General features: G+C 37.6%; 1 protein-coding gene across 16 annotated transcripts in view; it reads left to right on the top strand.

Moving 5' to 3' along the window:
- The window catches only part of ZNF385B (zinc finger protein 385B), a 317,869-nt gene that overhangs the window by 229,004 nt on the left and 66,977 nt on the right, over window positions 1–21,888 (top strand). For 15 of the 16 annotated variants that reach the window (XR_014265142.1, XM_082466743.1, XM_082466742.1 and 12 more), the window contains one exon: window positions 6,506–6,651. The exons of the other annotated variant lie outside the window; for it this stretch is intronic. Coding sequence is in view for 14 of the 15 variants with exons in the window: in XM_082466743.1 (XP_082322869.1) it covers window positions 6,506–6,651 (146 nt within the window). In the remaining variant the exon portion in view is untranslated. The remainder of the gene's footprint in view (window positions 1–6,505; window positions 6,652–21,888) is intronic. 16 annotated transcript variants of the gene reach the window in all.

The following is a 21,888-nucleotide window of genomic DNA, read 5'->3' as shown; positions in this document are numbered from 1 at the left end:
ATATGGGTCTCGTTTTTGTATCCATTCAGCCAGTCTATGTCTTTCAGTTGGAGCATTTAATCCATTTACATTTAAGGTAATTATCAATATGTATGTTCCTATTACCATTTTCTTAATTGTTTTGGGTTTGTTTTTGTAGGTCTTTTCCTTCTCTTGTGTTTCCTGCCTAGAGAAGTTCCTTTAGCATTTGTTGTAGAGCTGGTTTGGTGGTGCTGAATTCTCTTAGCTTTTGCTTGTCTGTAAACGTTTTAATTTCTCTGTCAAATCTGAATGAGATCCTTGCTGGGTGGAGTAATCTTGGTTGTAGGTTTTTCTCTTTCATCACTTTCAATATGTGCTGCCACTCCCTTCTGGCTTGCAGAGTTTCTGCTGAAAGATCAGCTCTTAACCTTATGGGGATTCCCTTCTATGTTCTTTGTTGTTTTTCCCTTGCTGCTTTTAATATTTTTTCTTTGTATTTAATTTTTGATAGTTTGATTAATATGTGTCTTGGCATGTTTCTCCTTGGATTTATCCTGTATGGGACTCTCTGCACCTCCTAGACTTGATTAACTATTTCCTTTCCCATGTTAGGGAAGTTTTCAACTATAATCTCTTCAAATATTTTCTCAGTCCCTTTCTTTTTCTTTTCTTCTTCTGGGACCCCTTATAATTTGAATATTGTCCCAGAGGTCTCTGAGACTGTCCCCAATTCTTTTCATTCTTTTTTCTTTATTCTGCTGTGCAGTAGTTATTTCCACTATTTTATGTTCCAGGTCACTTATCTGCCCTTCTGCCTCAGTTATTCTGCTATTGATCCCTTCTAGAGAATTTTTAATTTCATTCATTGTGTTGTTCATCATTGTTTGTTTGCTCTTTGGTTCTTCTAGGTCCTTGTTAAACGTTTCTTGTATTTTCTCCATTCTATTTCCAAGATTTTGGATCATCTTGACTATCATTACTCTGAATTCTTTTTCAGGTAGGCTGCCTATTTCCTCTTCATTTGTTTGGTCTGGTGGGTTTTTACCTTGCTCCTTCATCTGCTGTGTGTTTCTCTGTCGTCTCATTTTGCTTCACTTACTGTGTTTGTGGTCTCCTTTTCACAGGTTGCAGGTTCGTAGTTTCCGTTGTTTTTGGTATCTGTCCCCAGTGGCTAAGGTTGGTTCAGTGGGTTGTGTAGGCTTCCTGGTGGAGGGGACTGGTGCCTGTGTTCTGGTGGATGAGGCTGGATCTTGTCTTTCTGGTGGGCAGGACCACGTCCGGTGGTGTGTTTTGGGGTGTCTGTGACCTTATTATGAATTTAGGCAGCCTCTCTGCTAATGGGTGGGGTTGTGTTCCTGTCTTGCTAGTTGTTTGGCATAGGGTGTCCAGCACTGTGGCTTGCTGGTCGTTGAGTGGAGCTGGGTCTTAACGTTGAGATGGAGATTTCTGGGAGAGCTTTTGCTGTTTGATATTACATGGACCCGGGAGGCCTCTCGTGAACCAATGTCCTGCACTCGGCTCTTCCACCTCAGAGGCACAGACCTGACACCTGACCAGAGAACCAAGACCCTGTCAGCCACATGGCTCAGAAGAAAAGGGAGAAAAAAAGCAAGTAGGAAAGAAAAAATACGGAAATAAATAAATAAAATAAAGTTATTAAAATAAAAAATAATTATTAAAAAGTAATTAAAAAGAAAAAAAAATAGAAAGAAAGAAAGAAGAGAGCAACCAAACCAAAAAACAAATCCACCAATGATAACAAGCGCTAAAAACTATACTAAAAAAAACCAAAAAAACGGACAGACAGAACCCTAGGACAAATGGTAAAAGCAAAGCTATACAGACAAAATCACCCAAGGAAGCATACACATACACTCTCACAAAAAGAGAAAAAGAAAAATATATATCGTTGCTCCCAAAGTCCACCTCCTCAATTTGGGATGATTCGTTGTCTATTCAGGTATTCCACAGATGCAGGGTACATCGTACATCAAGTTGACTGTGGAGATTTAATCCTCTGCTCCTGAGGCTGCTGGGAGAGATTTCCCTTTCTCTTCTGTGTTCGCACAGCTCCTGGGGTTGAGCTTTGTATTTGGCCCTGCCTCTGTGTGTAGGTCGCCTGAGGGCGTCTGTTCTTCACTCAGACAGGACGGGGTTAAAGGAGCAGCTGATTCGGGGGCTCTGGCTCACTCAGGCCGGGGGGATGCAGGGGCACGGAGTGCGGGGCAAGCCTGCAGCGGCAGAGGCCAGCGAGACGTTGCAGCAGCCTGAGGCGCGCCATGTGTTCTCTCGGGGAAGTTGTCCCCGGATCACGGGACCCTGGCAGTGGCAGGCTGCACAGGCTCCCGGGAGGGGCGGTGTGGAGAGTGACCTGTGCTCGCACACAGGCTTCTTGGTGTCTGTAGCAGCAGCCTTAGCATTTCATGCCCGTCTCTGGGGTCCGTGCTGATAGCTGCAGCTCGTGCCAGTCTCTGGAGCTCGTTTAGGCGGCGCTCTGAATCCCCTCGCCTCACACACCCCGAAACAATGATCTCTTGCTGCTTCAGCAGTTCCAGACTTTTTCCCAGACTCACTCCAGGCTAGCTGTGGCGCACTAGCTCCCTTCAGGCTGTGTTCATGCAGCCAACCCCAGTCCTCTCCCTGGGATCCGACCTCCGAAGCCTGAGCCTCAGCTCCCAGCCCCCACCCGCCCCGGCGGGTGAGCAGACAAGCCTCTTGGGCTGGTGAGTGCTGCTCGGCGCCAATCCTCTGTGCAGGAATGTCTCCACTTTGCCCTCCGCACCCCTGTGGCTGCGCTCTCCTCCGTGGCTCTGAAGCTTCCCCCACGGCCACTCCCCATCTCCGCCAGTGAAGGGGCTTCCTAGTGTGTGGAAACCTTTCCTCCTTCACAGCTCCCTCCCACTGGTGCAGGTCCCGTCCCTATTCTTTTGTCTCTGTTTTTTCTTTTTTCTTTTGCCCTCCCCAGGTACGTGGGGAGTTTCTTGCCTTTTGGGAGGTCTGAGTTCTTCTGCCAGCATTCAGTAGGTGTTCTGTAGGAGTTGTTCCACATGTACATGTATTTCTGATGTATTTGTGGGAAGGAAGGTGAACTCCATGTCTTACTCTTCCGCCATCTTGAAGGTCTCCCCCCATAATTTATATTTATTCAGAAGATCTACCACTACTTTAAAACAATCTGTGTTTTACTTGGCAAATTGTCTGTCATTAAAATGCTAATGAAATGGTAAACAGCTGCTACGTTTTTATGCTAATGAAGGGTGGCAACTAAGTAGTTGTCAAGCCCTGTCTTTATTAGCCTAGAGATTTGATTGGGTAAGGGGGATCACTGTACATTCTGACCTTTGTTGATGGAGCAATCTGTTTGTCAAGTTCCATGTTGCATTCTATTTGATTTGAGTTTGTTAGTACAAAGTGACTCTTGCAGGCTCTCCAGGGCCATGTGTTACAATGTTATCAGAGCCACCATTGTGGACTTAGAGAAAGAATTTTGCTTCCCTTTGGGATACCTACAATGGCAAAATAATTATACATTTGTTCATCAGAAATGTTAAAAGACAAAATTCAACTGAGTAAAATTTAAAGATCTTATCGGCCTTATTGAACGATTCATGAATCAAGCAGCATCCCCTCCAGTGAGCAGGGCTACAGAAAGGGAAGATTCTTAAAGGCAAGACAAGAAAGTCGTAAACAAAAAGGATTATTTCAGGCTTAGGTAACCTGTCTATGGGGGACAGAAGGGGTCTGTGTGGCAGATTACTTCCTCTTCCTTTGGGGGATGGAGAGGGCTAACATGACCAATTGCCTCGTTGGTGCCGACCAGAAAATTCCACATTAACTGGTTAGGATAACATTCCTGAGTCGGATTACGTTCCTAGGTTGTAACTGCAATTAGGTTAGGTACTAGCACAAGTGACCCCATTTTAGGCCTTTTGTTTCTTTTTCAACAGGCAGCTTTAAGTATACTGTATGCTTTTATACTTTAAACTTTTGACAATTATAATAATTGTAAATAGTAAAAGGCCATTGGTCTAATATAAGAAATACCTGTTTTTCAATTTAGCTAAGATTTTTTTTTTTTCTTTTTTTGGCTGCATTGGGTCTTCGTTGCTGCACGCAGACTTTCTCTAGTTGCAGTGAGCGGGGGCTACTCTTTGTTGCAGTGCGCAGGCTTCTCATTGCGGTGGCTTCTCTTGTTGCAGAGCACGGGCTCTAGGCACGCGGACTTTAGTAGCTGTGGCACGCAGGCTCAGTAGTTGTGGCTCATGGGCTCTAGAGTGCAGGCTTAGTAGTTGTGGTGCATGGGCTTAGTTGCTCCACAGCATGTGGGATCTTCCCGGACCAGGGATAAAACCCGTGTCCCCTGCAGTGGCAGGCAGATTCTTAACCACTGCGCCACCAGGGAAGTCCCTTAGCTAAGATTTTGAAGCAAAGCTTTTAAGATAAATATTTTAGTAAATGCCTCTGTAACATTTGACATATTGATATAATATATCATCTTGGACCTACAAGCTCTGAAGTTAGCAATGTTAGAAGAATAATGTGTAATTAAATGCAGGGTGGTTATGTGAATGCCAGGCTGAGATCAGAGTATTTACTTTGGCATCAGAAAAAAAAAAAATTCTGTTTGACCTACACTTTTGGCTGATTCTCTTTTGCTGAGACCTACTCTATATTCCCTAATGGACGGGCTGACCTAAAGACTTGCCATTACAGATAAATGCTTCAGATGCCCTTCTCTTTTTTCAGTTTTTAGGATCAATGTAAATGAGGTATGACAGTCCATTAAACACTACTGCCAGTAATGTTCTGGAATGATTTGAAATATTATGCAGAGTTTATTAAGGAAATTCATTACCAAAAAATATATCATTGAAATAGAAATTTTAACTATTCTGGGACACCGTGAAAGAAGACTGGTGGAAATTTTAATAGTCAGAGCATTTTCCCATACTCTTCATTTCTCCTTGAAGCCAGCAGGGGATTTTAGGCTTATAATTATTTGTGGTCCTATATAGGCATGTCAGGAGAAATTGGAACCTTCATACACTGCTGGTGGTAATGTAAAATGGTTTAGCCATTTTGGAAAACAGTCTGGAAGTTCTCAAAAGGTTAAACCATATGACTACCATATGACCCAACAGTCCCCAGTTCCACTCTTAGGTATATATGCAAGAGAACTAAAAACATGTCGCCACACAAAAACTTAGAAACGAATGTTCATAGCAGCATTATTCATAATGGCCAAAAAGTGGAAACAACCCAAATGCCAATCAACTGATGAATAAATAAGCCAAAAATTGTACATCTACAATGGAATATTATTCAGCTTTAAAAAGAAATGGAATTCTGATACATGCTACAACACGGAGGCGCCTTAAAAACATGCCAAGTAAAAGAAAACAGTCACAAAAGACCTCATATTGTATGATTTCATTTAAATGAAATGTCCAGAATAGACATATCTGTAGAGACAGAAAGTAGACTCGTGGTTATCAAGAGCTGGAGGTGTTGGGAAGAATTGGGGGTGTCTGCCAGTGGGTATGGAGTTTCTTTTAGGGATCATGAAAATCTAATATTGCTTGTGGTCCTGGTTGCACAACACTGAATATGCTGAAAATCATTGAATTGTACATTTCAAGAAGGTGAATTTTATCTCAATATGCCTGTTGTATTTTGTTTAAAAAGGGCATATCAGAGCCTGTCTCCTGGAGAGCCACCTGCAGCAGCGATTACTTATCTGCAGTATGTAGAGCTTATAGGCTAGAGAAAAATGCATGTTACCCTGGAGAGGAGTGTTTTAAATCTCCTACAGGCAGGTTACACCAGATATGTAAAGACAGCTTAATAAAATTGTTAAAAGGATAGTCGCTAAAATAATACAAGGCTCATTAGAAATAAAAGTTGAAGTCAAGAATTTGGTTCCAACTCCTCCCTGTCCCCCAAAACCCTGCCTCTACCCTGATTATAATCACCCCTTTTAGATTCTCTAACTCTCCAGTGTCCAGACTAAGGGCAACTTTCTGTTTGTTTTTTTAAGAGAACAAATTGTTTGAGTGATAACTTTCCTGGGATTGGACAGCAACTATAAGAGTCCAGGGTTTCTTCCCCTGGTAAAAACCCTATAATGATCTCTGATTTGCATAAAATGCACCGACTAGCCATTCAATAATTGTGAATAGTAAATTGCATCCAGCTTCAAGAGGCTCCTCCCCTCCTGTCTCCTACATTTTTGGCTAGTAAGTAATGATTGAACAAGAGGGTGATATTCTGCCTCACCTGCCAGCAGGATCTGTGTACTGTGTATCTCAGCAGAGTCTGAGCAGCCCTTGACCTTTGCCGTAGGGACACATTCTGTATCCCTGTCTTAGACATTGAGCAAGACCCTTTTTAAGTGTATTTTCTCCTCCTGTGCCATTTGCTGACTCCCAGCATAACTCTCTTGCTTGCAGGTTGCAGCTCAGCAGTCTTGTTTTTGCACTGTAGGTTGGGGAGGGAGATGGATGTGAGCAAGAGATTGAATTCATTTTTGTTTTGTTCTTGGCAGGCAGTACATGCCACTCTACTACCCTTCCTGCTCTTGTGCGCACACCTACCCTGATGATGCAGCCTTCACTGGATATCAAACCATTTATGTCTTTTCCAGTAGACAGTAATTCTGCTGCTGTTGGGCTGTTTCCAAATTTTAACACAGTGAGTAAATGCATTTTTATTTTATTTGTCTCCTCCTCAATCTCTTTCTTTCATTACAATTGTGAATAGGCAATAGACATAGCCTGTTTCCAAAGTGTGTAGTTTTAGACCATATATTGGTTATACATTATGAAAGGTAATGCTTCACCCGTGAGAGTTAGTCCAAACAATTATGAAAGATAATGCTTCACCCATGAGAGTTAGTCCAAACAATAACCAGCATATTTATTTTATAAATATTTCCACAGGCGACTTTTCACCTGTTGCTTTGTGCAATTTTGATAGACTTTTCAATGGCTTGAGAACCCGTATCTTTTCTGGGATGCTGTTCACATGCTCAAGAACACAATTTAGAGGTATCAAGCCACACTGATTTTTCCCTACTAGTAGAAAGAAAAAGAAAGTGTGTGTTTCATCTTCCTGGGTACATTTTTATTTGGGAGATTTTTTAGATAAAGACTCTTACACAAACAGAATTCTTATTTGGAGGCTATTGTAGATTATGTGAATCCGATTCTATTAGTAAAAGGAAAAAATTCATTTTAGATCTACACGTTACTTGTCTGCATACTTTGACATTCCCTTTAAACCACATGATAAATATTAGTGAATTACCTATAATTACCAATGTTCTTCATTCAGGTCAGCTGACCTTCTTCTGTTTGAATGAAAGACAACTTTGTAGGTATGCCAAGTGGAACATGACATCTTTCAACAATAGAATTCAGCCTAAAATCAGTCCATAGCTAGATTCTAAGCTTATAGTAAAAGAAAAGGTTAACCAGTTCAGATGACTGCATAAATTTTGTCTGTTCAGTCAATAAATACAGTCAGTTGGGGTCTGATGGTCTACATGAATGATACAGTATTATAGAAGCTACCATAATCAAGAAAAAGAATCGCATTACCAGACAGTGAATGTCTGAAGTACTGCCAAATATTTCCTTCTGCAAACATATCTTCTGTATGAAGTGAAAACATCAAGAGGATTTTTCCTCAAGGGTTGTAAATAAAATGTGCTGACATGGCTTCTGTTGTGGCTTAGGCATTCTAAGGTAATTAGAGGGTGGGGGAACAGCCAACTTTTTAAAGAGCACTGGCCTCGACTTAGCAAGTAAATGGTTGAATGTTTTCGTCTTCTGGGCTTTTTCAGACACAAGTCACACAGTTTTTTTTTAAAAGGCCTGAAAAGGTGAGCAGCATTTCTAGTGCAGTGGAACAACTCAGTAAGATAAATCACGCCTGTCCTGGTCACATTAATCCATCAGGAGTGACCATGCCAAAGCAACACATCGTGCCATTTTAGAGAACTTGAACTCAAGCATGCTTATTCTGTCCTCTATCTAAACATGGGTGATACATTCCAGACATAATTGAATTAAGCTATACTTCTGAAAACATTTACTAGGTCTTTGTATTTTGATTAATGTACATTTGGAAGACAGCATTTATAGCCACTGCAGGAGTCCAGTCACTGTCAGGAAGCAGTACTGATGACGTGGGTAAGCATAAATGTCTCCTACTGTGGTTCACCTCTCTGTATTTTGTTTTTAACACGAGTAATACTTATTTCAAAAATTCAAATAAAACATTAGCATTCAAAGCAAAATGTCAAAGTCACCATTCCCTGCCCCTGCAGACACACTTACTCCCTTTCCTAGAGGAAAGCACCCTCAGCAGCTGGTATACGTCCTTCCAGCCCCTTCTAGATGTATGTTATGTACATATCTAATAGGAAACCAGTCACTGTTGTCTTTTTACAACTGTGATCATCTGATTAGTGCTATTCTCTAAGTCACTTTTAGAGAATTTCTAAATGTCTTATATATACTTCTTTGTTCTTAAGGGCTGTAAAACAGAAATGGAAAGAATATTTTTATAAGTTCTTTTTAAAAAGATAGTCTCATAATGGCTTTTTAATGTTGTGTAGGGCTTCCAGATGTACTAACTTGCCTTTTTTGTTTGTTTATTCTATATAGCAATTAATCATATGATGTATTTGAGAAAATCCAAGGAATAATTCTAAGAGATGTTCATTGTTTTTTCTTCTTAGAGGCGAATAAACTTGTAATTTTCAAATGAAAATTTTTTTTTCGTGAAAGTGAAGAATATAGCAATGAGCTGTATGATATAGTCATTTTATTCTCTCTATATTATATCCAAGGCATTTATTGGATACAGAGTCCTTCTGGTAATGCATTAATAATTAAGTCATTGCAAGTGGGACCCTCTATCATCTTGCAAAAAAATGAATTTATGGGATCATTGGATTACCCATGATTTTTCACTGATTTGCAGTTTCAATTACCCTAACCCTTTTCCTATGGACTTTTCCATTCCAGTGTCTAACTCACCCAACAGATTTCCTGGGCAATTTCATAAAAGTCACTGTCCACATTTTCCTAGGAAAATACTTTTACATTACTACTAATAATTATACTAGATTATTGTATTTTGTGATGTTTTACATTCTTCAAAGGACTCAGACCTTAGAACAATTTAATCGACCACGGTTATTATTCCTATTGTCTACATGAGGAAAAAGCGTTAGTAAAGGAAGAACTGAGTCTTGAATTAGAATCTTCTAACTTCAAAACTGATGTTCCGGCTCTTCTGTGTCCTTGGCTCTTTTGGTCCGTGTCACCTCCCACCTCATTCAGTGTGAACAAAGCTCAATCAGAAATCTTTTGTGCTCTTTTCTGGCAGGATGGTAGATAATTTTCAGCAGAATCATTAAGTGGAAAGGGGAAAGGATTTTTTGAATGTAGAATGTATTTTAAAAACAGTTATAATTTCTTGTTAGCAAATTTTTTTTTTCATCCCAACATCAACTTTAATGGCATAAATTTGGAATCAACAACAGAGAGATGGTTAATTACATACAGTAGAATATTTTACAATTATTAAAATTAGTATTTTTAAATGTGGACAAATTGCTCTTCAAGTAAGTTAATATTAAATGAAAAATAGCAATATACAGAGCTATGTAAAAAAGTATAACAGTTCCATAAAAATCAACAATCACCCCCACAACAACCATTAAACATGTACATGCATACTCTTGTTAGAAAATTTTAAAAGTATATTCTACTCAGTAGTCTGTGTGCTCTTTGAAAACCAACGTGAATGCTACCATAATCACTTCATTTTTAATCAAGGGTAATATTAGTAAATATAAGAAATATATTTTAACTCATAACCATTATCAGAAGAATGAACACTGTACTCTTGAGACCATAGCTGAAAGCTTTGGAAGTTCCAAGTTTTGCTATTTTCTTTGGATTTAAAAAATATATATAAAGTAATGGTTTCTTCCTATTTTTATAGCAGAGTATGATAATGTTACATGAGAAACATAGCAAGAATGAAATGGGATTCTGTCATATTCCAAAGCAAATAGGTGCCTGTTCTATACTAAATTGTATGCAGTGAAGAGATATGCTTCACAGTGTTCATTTAGTGGCTATCTTGCCTTTTACTCCATAAGACAAAATCTCTCGGTGTTTATAGGTGAGAATAAGCAAAATATTCGAGACACTGTTCAAGCAGAGTTCTGAGGAGACATACTAGGAAAAATGGGGTTTGGATCACTGATATTTTATGATGGGCTGTGTGTCAAGGATGCGTGCCTGGAGAATGAGGATGTTAAGTCTGCAAATTTAAAGATCTTGACCTTTATATCTAAAGTTTAATAGGCTTCTCTGCCTGGCAACTCACTGATGCTTACTTCTACCACGCCACCCCACCTTCATTTATTTGTCCTTCAGGGCCCAACCTAGAGATCACCTCCTTCACAGGAAACTTTCTGTGACTCTTGCAGTCTGACTTAAGTGCCCATCCTCTGTATTTCCAAAGTACCTCCCGATGACATCATATTCTCCCTGATTATCCATCTATCTTCACTGGAATGTCAGATCCTTGAGAACAAGGGCTCTATCTTGTTTATCTTTGTATGCTTGGTGTCTGGCATAGGTGCTCAATAAAACTCTTCTGAAGGAAGGAAGGGAGAAAAGAACAGAGAAAGGGCTCTAGATCCTTGGTGTTTCAATGTTCATGGTCCCCCATCCAGCAAAGGGAATTCCGGCATTTCTGAGCCTTACGTGCAAGGTGATAAGAGCAGGTGTTTACTTTTAATTTCCTGAGAATTGTCATCCTTTTTTAGTCTAAAGGCAATAATTAGTTATAAACTTTTCTCCAGCTATAGTTCTGGCTTTCTCTGTGTGGATGGTATGGAAACTCTGCAAGTATCAACTGCATTCCTTATCCTAGGCCCTAATCTTAGGAGCATTTAGCTTAAAATCAAAGTTATTAATTACTGAATGTTACTGAAAACATAATATATGGACTAAACAGTACTGGATTTGGGGAAGGAGATAAACAAAATAAATAAAACAAAAATACCCCAGTGCCCAAGAGACTTGTAAGAAATAAAATAAATAGGCTAGAAAAGGCAAGATAATAAAAACCAAGAAATATAGGCGAAGTGAAAATAGTTACTGAACTTTATAGTGTTCAAGAAAGGCCAGAAAGAATGAATTTTTTGTATCCCAATAGAGCTATTTTCATTATTTTGTTATTCACTTTACTTCAGTTTGCCAACTGCTCCATGGTCATCCTTTAATTTTTTGTACATGATGTTTGGTAGCTGCCAAAATGTATATAATTGTTTCTCCCTATTAGAATTAGAATCTTCCACTTCCTTTACTGTGGATTCCATTTTTATCTTCACTTTACCTGGATAATACTTGGTGTTTAATACTTGGTGTTTAATACCTGTCTAATACTTGGTTCTCCTTAATAAGAGACTTCTTCAAAATTCAAATGAATTGCATACTTAACACGATGGATTGTGTCAACTTAATATGATAAAATAGGTCCATTTAGAAGGCATACTCACACACATGCTGTTATGGACTGAATGTTCCCTCCTCCCCAAATTCATATATTGAAGCCCTAACACGTGAGTGATAATATTTAGAAATGGGGCCTTTGAGAGGTAATTAGGGTTAGATGAGGTCTTGCAGGTGGTGCCCTTGTAATGTGATTAATGCCGTTATAAGGAGAGACCCCAGAGAGCTTTTCCTTTATCTACCATGTGAGGACATAGTGAGAAGGAAGTCATCTGCAAGCCAGAAAGAGAGCTCTCACCATAACCTGACTATGCTGGCACCCCTGATCTTGGACTTCCAGCCTCCAAAACTGTGTTAAATTTATTTCTGTTGTTTAAGCCACCAAGTCCATAGTATTTTGTTATGGCAGGTCTAGCAGACTAAGACATATATGCAACCTATATATTGTATGTGATGATTAGAAGATCTAGTTTCTTTTTAACAGCCACATATTAGATACATGGACAGATATATTTGTGTGACTCTCCAGAGCTGTAGCTATAATCAAGAGCCACTCAAGACCACAGTCACCTGTCAGTTTCTCTGCTGCTTGGCAGTAGTTTCCATGCCTATTTATTTCAAATGTCTTTGTGAGTCCTGCCATGTTTTTGCAACTGCTCCAGGAAAGCACAAGCACAGTGGAGGTCTCTGATGCTTTATTGCAAGAGGCTCAGTGATCTTTTTTTTGTGAAAAATAATCTGTTTTTTATTACCTATCTTAAAATTATTTTTTTCCTGACACATGAACAAATATGTGGAACAGAATAAAGATAATTTATGAAGTATAAAGTCCCAAATTGCTATATGATTCTTTGAATCATCCATGACAAGCTGTGGAATGAGACATGTGTTTACCATTTATTTTATCATTCTAGACTCTTTGAGATTCTGGGTTATTCATAGTTTGGTGATATCAATGACTATATAAAAATTTTCTTTCTTGTAGTAGAAATAATAATATATTTATCAAGGAGGTCCAAAATAAAGAAATAGGGAATCAAAATCACATTCACTTTGCTGTTAATTCATGCCATGTTTCTCATGAGATGTTACTCTAAGGAAACTTGAAGTAAGCTAGAACATTCAATGTTTCACCTGCTTTTAATATGTTTATTAATTTAATGAAGTCCTTATTTAAACATTTAAATACCTATTTTTCTTTTGTTTAAATTTTTCTTTAATTTTATTTAAATTAAATACCTTACCTCTGCTAATACAATCCAAAGTGAATTTTTGCCATTTGAGTCTTCTTTTTTACTTTAGTAATGCTTTCCTGTCATAAAATGTTATATGTCCTATATTTCCTAGGACAGTAGTATGTCCAGTACTTGAAATGACACATTTGTCCCAGTCAAATAAAAAAGAGAATATGGTCGAATTTTATTTTCATTATATGCTTAAAATATTTCAATGGGTCATATTCTTTCATATGTTCTAAAGAAATATGCCAAGTTGAAACTTTCCACAGTTACTCAGACTTACTGGAAGAGGGGAGGATGACAGCCTATTATTGGATTTAGATAAGTCAACAGCAACACTCTCCAGATCATTAGAAAAAACAGTGGTTATAGGAACTCTTTGAAATGTGCTACAGAACTGTAGAAGATTTTTGTACAGATATTTAAGCATAGATTACTGTCTGGAAATTTTTACATCACTATTGAACATGGCAGAGAGAAAAAATATGTAAACATGACCACTGGAAGGAGAACAAACTATGTAGTGATATTCAGTATTATTGTCTTCCTCGACTCTTCAGACCACAAATATGTCCTTTTTAAGCTTAATTCACGTCCCCTGACTTATTCAAAAAATCTCAAGATTTATCTACTAAAGACTGTGTTCAAATATCCCTTTACTCACTCTTGAAACCCCTTTAGAATATGTAGATATTATTGATATAGTATGTATATATACACAAGTATGCTTATATAATATGTGGTCATATGTGTTTTCTGTCCTTAATGAAATTATTTGTTCAGGTTATCTAGGAAAAGGAATGCATTCACAACCACTTACTGAATGTCTACATGTGCCAGTCATTGTGCTAAGGAGGAGTTATAGTGAATAAGGCAGAAGCTGCTCACTGTCTGATAGAAATTACTTCTTCCTCTTGTATAATTCACCATAAGATAACAGATTCTGCTTATAATAAATAGTCAATTCAGTTGATCAAAGCTGCCAAGAAACATCAGATTAAGACTTTGATGGACCTTTAAGGGGTAAGGGAACACAAGGTTTCAGGAGCCTGTGAAAAGAGGCACCCATAGTCCCACCGTGCTATGTCCTCTTGCGTGTCCCTTTCATCGTCCTAGTCTTAACCTCACATGGCTCTGGGACCTCATCTTCAGTGCTAGAGTTTCAAGGATTATGTGTACTTGGAGGCCACATCAGATATTCTGGCAAGACAGGTCTTCAGTCTTGGCACTGTCCCAGGTCAGCATTTTTTAAGAGTAGAGTCAGCTTGGAAAAAGTGTGTGTCAGGCCCTCTTCTTTAAAAATGTATCTTATTCTTAACAAATCTCCAGTTAATTAAAGGAAGAAGAAACCAACAACAACCTTGTTCTTAGCTTGTCTCAGTGACCAAGGCTCTTTATGCCTGTGGCAAAGTAGGAGAGCTTAATAAATATGAAATGTGGCAAAATATTATTGTACAAAACATTTCCCTCCAGCCCAGAAAAGGTATTTCTAAATTGGTTGCTCTATAAACATTAATTGATGGTAGTGTTCCCTGAGAAACCTTTATCAAAGCTTGGGAACCCATGCAATAGCACAGACCATTTTTTTTTTACTCCCTCTAGATTCTTGTATTCAGAATTAGGTCTCAAATCTCTTTGGGGGAGGGAAAAACATGTTTTGGAATATTCCAGTTCCTTTATTTTTATAATTGCAATTGAGGGTGCTAAAGATGAATTGGAGTGCTATTTAGCAATCTGTGAAGTTTCAACATCTTTGCGGAGCTCAGTAGGGATCTTGGAAAAACACTTTTTTTCACAGATTTAGCTGTCAATTTAGGTTTTCTTACCTTCCTTTTTATGTTCTGATGCTTGAAATAATATGAAAGAATATAATTTATATGAATAATACCTTATTTTCATGGAATTCTAGTATCAGAGGGCTTTAGCATATTTTAAAGACATTCTACAATTAATTCTTTCAACACATCCACATATGAAATAAGCTACGTGTGTCATTGTTGTACCCTTTTTGCAGATCAGAAGGTTGTAGAATATAATCCAGTCTTCTCATTTCTTCCAATAGACAGCTCTGCCACTGAAAAGGAAAAAAAAAGCTAAATATCAGAGAAGCAAGAGCTGGTCTCCACCCTACTGTATCCTGAATTTAAATGTGTGTATTTCTCACAGGTTATTCGTGTGGGGCATATTTTCTTAAGTACCCAATAAATCGCTGTGGTTCCTAATATCAGGCTTGCACTATATTTAGAAGATAGATTTGTCTCGTCAGGCTCATACTTGTTTTCTCTTATTATGAACAGTCTCTAGAGCCAAGTGAAGATCTGAGAGGTGTAGTAAGAAATATATGTGATCTCTTTCACAGGCTTATGATTTACAAATAATTAGAAATGTACAGAAAGTCTCCAACAATTAAAACAACAATTAGTCTGGGTCTATGTGTAAAATGGTTCATTGTCATGATAATCAAACCCACAAAATTTCCATTTCCCCAAATGAGCTGAAGCTATTAGATGCTAAAATGATTACCAATAGCCACTATCACATGGTATATACTTAAGTTTCAACTTTTGAAGTACTTACCTTCTAAAGGGGGTGGTGGCATTCATTCATTCGGTCAGTCACTCATTCATCGGTTATACACAACTTCCTCCCAAAAAGCCACTTGGAGCGTTCCCTCTGATCTGAGAAATAAGGCTGCTTGACTTGTTCCAAAGTAAGCCTCTAACAGTCCTATCTGGCCTGCACTCTGCTTCATGCCACCCTGGGAAGCAGGAACCTGAGTGGAAGGGAGAAGAGGGAAGAGCCATCTACTTCATTACATGGGGAAGAGCACTTGACGAGAGTCAGAAGACTACAGCTGGACTCGTTTTCTTTGGTCTTGAGAAAATCACTTAGCTCCACTTTCCTCATTTTAAAACTAGGGTGATAATACCTTCCTAGTCTATATTACTACATCATGAAAATTTGAGTTTATTATGTTTATGGAGAATTAAGGATATGACTGAATATTTAGAAAATTTCTAGAATTTAGTATCTGTGGAAAAAAACAATATAACATATCACCATCCTATTTTTAATAATTTAAAATACCCATGAATTTCAAATGAGATAATGTTTATGAAATGATTCCTAAACAGAAAAGCTCTATTCTTATAAATAATATTAATATTTTTATTAATATTTCTATCTCTTTGATCTCATCTTCCTAACCAATTACCTTAAGTAAACCAAGTTATGTTTATCACTGGGGCTGGCGTTTTGCATTAGAGCAATCCTAATCAAGGCAGATGCTAAGGATACGGCTAAAACCTCGTTCTTAAGTTTAAGAAATTTACAGTCAGTTTAAAGAAGTCATGTCTGGCGCTAAGCAGGTGCTCAATTTGTGTTACCTTGAATGAGACGATAGTAGTGCATACCTAAAGATCAGAATCACCTGACTGCCTGAAAACAATGCAGAGGGATAATGCATCTTGAGCAGGGTCGGGGAGAGGGTATATTGAGTGGAGGTTAGGAATAACCACAACTGGTTTGGATTCCTTTTTTCTCCGTTTACTTTCAATAATATTTAGACTTTGAAGGCTATGTATAAAGGTATTTTGAACCCGAAAGCAGTGTACCTATGACACATTGTCATTGACACCTAAGACACAAAGATGTGTTCTGCTATATTTTTAAAACACCGTTGACTTCCAAACATAGAACCTTTATTCTCATGTTATTTGTTAATCAAACTGACATTAGTTAAAATGGCAATTTAAAAAAAATATTTTAAACTCAAAGTAGTCAACATATTCATCTATCCTTCATGTACTGATAAGGTAAATCTATTCTAAAAATTCTTTGGACTTTTGACTGTTACAGATCTCTCTTCACCCTACCTCCTTCTTTTTTTCTGAACTTAAATTGCCAATCATACAAGAAAAACCCACTTAACCTGTGCAGTAACACCTAACTGTAAATTCGGTGTGACATCTAACTGTAAATTTGATGCTTCCTGAAAAAAGATTAGTAGTTTTATAGTCTATCCCCAAATATTATATAGACCTTAACGATATGTACATATGTATGAAAACTATTTTTTTGTTAGAATACAAACATCAGCCTAAGTAAAACTTTAAAAATATACAAGCCAAGATATTCGTAGTTCCATAGCTATTAGGAACAGCAGAGAAATAATCAATCTTTAGACTTCTATGGGGGGAAAAAAGGTTTAAAACAGATACATTTTAACTTAGTTCCTTCATAAAAGAACTTTCTAGAAAGAGCCTGTGGCACATAGCTCATCAGTCCTTGTGCAATCAGACCTTCCATTGTCTTCTGAGGGAGAGCTGCCACCTCACAGGCCCGGCCCCTTTAATGGGTGAGTAGCTTCTGAAGAAGCATTGTGACGCCCAGATGTGGAGTTCTTTGAAGCTGCACTTCTAGGGAACCATCAATTTTGTTACAGAGCAAGAGTAATATCAGAATTTCCTGGGAATCGGTCATCAAAGGAAATTATCAGCAATTCATAGACTTTCCTTTTTGCATTTGCTTCAGCCTCGAGAGTAATCACAAAAGATTATAGTCTCCATTTCAGCTTTCATATCACTGAAATATTCTTCTCTGCCAAGAACATGATTGATTTCCAGAGGTCAGCTTTTAACCCCAGCTTCAGGAGGCCACTCGGACTTCAGTGGTTTGATAAGTGTCAACAATTGTTATTGTGATATTGTTCTGTTGTGAGGCAGAAATTTGGTGATTCCTGACTAATTATCCTTTAAATAAAGTGACATATCAACTTCTCATGCTGTTAGATATAAGTATTTGTCCCATTTTAGTAAGTGTTAGACGTTGCAGGAGACAGAAGTGTGAATAAAAATTTTCAAATGAGTGTTGGGAAGACTTTGAAACCAGCATCCTGAGATTGAATTTTAGAATGGAAAACAGAATAATTCAGAAATGTTTCTGAAAGTCTTCAGAGGGAGTAGGTAGATTATAAATACAAATGGTTTTTGCTTCATGAGACTTCATGAACATTACTAGGGATTTTGTGTTTCATGACAACTTGCTATGTGATTCATGTAGGTTTTTCTCCATTGTTTGATTAGGAAATATTAATGCCATATCCATGGCCAAAATATAAGCAAACTGGGCACATTTTTAATTTGATGATTTCATTTGCTATATTCACTTTTCTCATATATATATATATATATATATATTGCTTAGAACATACAGGGACAGAAAGGGCTTTGTGTATATTTGAAATCAGTTTGGTGGATAAAACAGTTTTACCCAGAAGTGACTAGATTTCCTTACAAATTCAAAAGAGAGGGAAGCAGTTCAGTTTAAACGACTTTTGGTTTGAACTATAGCCTCCTTGCAATCACGTAAAAATAATTATAAATCAAATGAATAAATGTTAAATGTCAAGCTGTACCATTAACAGAGCCTTATTCAATAAAGTAGTTATCACCCCAGAGAGCAGAGGAAGGCACTTTATTAAAGCTCTTTATTTTATTTTACAAGTATGGTATATTTTGTATAATAAAAAGGCAGAGTTGAACCAAAAATGTTTTTTTTGCTGAGAAGAGTTGATATGTATACACATATACATCCATACAAAAAGGCAATAGCAAGGTGAATATATAACATAAAATGGTTTTGATATCACCTGTCCGCAAAACCACTCAGGGACCACTTTCCTAATTAAAGTCCTAAAATGTTAAGTGTGACAGGTGAGCCTGCAAGAAAAAGGAGGACCAGTAGAATCAACGTTGGGAGAGCAGTGACATCCTTGAATGGGGATGGGGGAAGGGCACAGATAAAATGCAAGATGCCCAGTTAAAGTTGAATTTCAGATAAACAACAAATCAGTTTTATTATAAGAATATCCTATGTAATATTTGACACATATTTATGTTAAAAAAAAAAAGATTTTTATTTGCCAATCTGGCAACCACAGCAGGAGATCTGGGTTCTGGTCTTAGCTGAAGAGGCTCAAGCAAGTTACTAAAACTCTCCGTATCTTTTCTCACTTTCATGTGAGGAAGTTGGACTAAAATCAGGCTGGTGAGACTGGAACCTGACCCACGTGCTTTAACCAGACCTGTTTTCAGCTTTTTATTATATTGAATTTCCAGTTAGGATTCTGTTTGGGGGTAGAGTGGAGGGGAAGGTTCTGAAACTCAAAACAGATAAAAAACAGTTTGAAAATGTAGAAGATCTCTGACATTGTACCGCTGTGTCATGAGAGTGTGGCATGGGAGAGCCCACAATGCTTAGGATTGGAGCATTCCAGATTTGCCCCCTTGCATTGAGCCTTTTAGTCCTCACCTGTCAGGTTTCTTCTGAGTGCAAGACTAAGGAATGTGTTGTCCTCTGTTTGGGGAAAAAACACTTCATTTCTACTTTGCTTTACAGCATGAAGAATACATCCAAACAGGTCCAGATTTCCGATTTTGCAATTCTTCCTGCCTAGTGGGGTTTTCTTTTCATCTTAAGCCTTTTTAATTTGTGTCACGGACCTGTTTTGCCTCAGCATCAGGATATATCTGATTAGTTACTGAACAGCCTTTCAAACTTAGCTTTGACAGAATGGTTTTGAAAGGATGTCAGTTAATGCATTTGGCTGTTCAGCAGGTGTATTGATTTTTAAATCAAGAAAGCTCATTACTTCCCTAGTCTCTTAGAAAGCCCTTGTAACATTTTTTTAGCCCATTTCCCAGAAAATAGGAGAATTTATCACTGCTTAGATTTGGAGACTTAGCACCAATAATTTTTATAAACTACATTCACAAGCATCAGCAAGTAGTCTTTGGTTATTTGTATGCCTTTTTTTTCCTCCTAAAGAACAAAAAGTTCTAGTTTTTTAAAAAGGTATTTCTCAGACTTATTTCTGGCTCTGAATTTTGTTATGGAAATTTAATCCTGGAACCAAGTGTGGGGGTTGTTTTCAAGCCACTATTTTAAAAAGAAAAACAGGAAAGGCCGAGAAGTAGGTGACTATGTTCTATCTAAGATACTAGCCTATCCTTCCAAACCTCAGGATGGGTATCTTCTTTCAATGTCCTGTAGAAGAATCAGTTCTCATAAGCTATCCTCAAATGAATCTCTATCTTGTTTAGTATTTTGCACATCTATTGAAAACCTATACTTCAGTCCATATTCCTGAAATGGTTTATTTCTTGTTTTATTTCACCCTGAGGAAACAAAATACTAAATAAAACATAGGTAACACCTGACTCATTTATTTTAGATTCTCTTGGTGAATCCAGTTCTTGTTCTCATCACTCTGAATAGTGTTTTTCTTTGGATGAGAGAGTTTATTGTCAACTATGTACGCCTTGGGCTCTTTGTTTTTTTGAAATATGGATATACCTCACTGAGAAATATAAAGTATAAATACTTTGAAGGTAGTAACTTTTCCACAGGAAAAAAATATTAATAGTATTTGTCATCATTTCATTTCTTCTTCTGTGCTATTAAAATTCAGAATAGAGCTAAATTCTTATTAATTCTCTTCCAGGTAGTTTTTCATTTTTCTTAAAAATTTTGTAACTTTTCTCATATTCTCTCAAAAGTGCATCTAATAATTTCATAGAAACTTTTTGTTACCTTGCCTTTGACAGTTGTTACTGATCTTTCAAATCTGTATGCATGCATTGGCCAAAAATTATTTTAGTTATAGGAACATTAAATAGTAAACATAAAATGAAAACCCTTTCAAGAACTTTCTTTGTGTCCTGATGGAAAAACACCTCTCTTTCCTCATGGTTTCCAGTCATATCTAAGCATTTCTTGTTCAAGAATGAAAACAAAGAAAGAAAAGGACTGTATTTCCTTAGGAGATATAGTTTAGCTCATACCTTAATGTCTTTTCCCTACATTGAAATGAGCACCTGAATTGGAATTGAGCATAGTCTGGGCTCCCTTAATACATCATATTAACCAATTAGATCTTCCAAAATACATTTTCAACCTGAATATGGGTACATATGCTACTGAATTTCAATTCTTAAGTTTACTCATCTAATGTTTCAATAGGAACATCAACACCCAAAATGTTGCTGGGTATGTGTGTGTCCGTGCAATAAGGTATGAGCGAACCTTCAATTAAGTCTCATACCCACTGCAGACGTAAGCTGAAAGTCTTATTTGTTAAACTGAACTTTTTGAAATGCTCTTTGATGTGGCTTCTTAAATTACCCAGCGGCATAACTACAGCTTTGCTGCATCACTCTTGACCCCTGGCAGCATGGAAAATCACCAGGCATGTGGAGCCAGCCAGGAAAATGGAACATTTTACATTTGCACTGACCATATGATTACATACAAGGATCTACTGTCAGAGTTAGACATTCGGCTTCAGTAAGGTGCGCGGGTCTAATCTTAGGGCATCTCCCATTAACAAAATAACTACTGTCTGAGAAAGAACTTAAAATTTATTCCTTCTACTTAGAACAATTTAAAAATTATCCGTCAAAGTGTTAAGCTGGTTTTCCACTAAAGAGGGGGAGATGGTGAAACCACCCCCTCCTTTCCTTTCAGCTTTCTTGCTTGTACCATTTGGTAACTCTTTAAAGTTCTAAAAGTTTTAAAAGTGAAAAACATTATTTTCATATGATATCTTCACAGAAAACTGCTAGAGCTTAGCCAGAATATGTACTTATTTAAAAAACAGAGAAGTAACTCATGGGTATTTTGGTTATTCACTAAAAACTACCAGGCCAACCACATTGTACCAGAAACCCACTAGGTAGGTCTCCAGGTAAGATGCATCTAGCGCTAAGCACTCATCCTTAGAGAACTTCCCAAACAGATCACTTTAGTTGCCCTTTCTCTTTAAGGACACGATGACAGTGGTGGCTGTGAGTGGTGTCCCGGTTGTTGTCTTGGGACGTGGTAGTTGAAGAAAATCCTCTGTGGAGATCTCATAGGCGGCTTTGAAAGCCGAAGAGCATATGCCCTTTACAGTTTTTACCAGTGATATGATTCCAAATTCTGTATCAACTCTCTAAATCATGGGATAATGTCCTTATCTTTACATACTTGGTACGGTTTTACATGTGAAAGTATCAGAATCAAAGTTGTATCAAGACAACGAAAATGTTTTTAGGAATTATCCGCGGTAAAATTGTGTTTCTTTCCCATTCTCCTGTTTTATTTTTTTT

This window comes from Balaenoptera physalus (genome assembly GCF_965194825.1).
Source record: "Balaenoptera physalus genome assembly, chromosome: 6".
In the NCBI taxonomy this organism is placed as follows: Eukaryota; Metazoa; Chordata; class Mammalia; order Artiodactyla; family Balaenopteridae; genus Balaenoptera; species Balaenoptera physalus.
The sequence above is the reverse complement of the archived record's forward strand: the minus strand, read 5'-3'. Positions and strand labels throughout refer to the sequence as shown.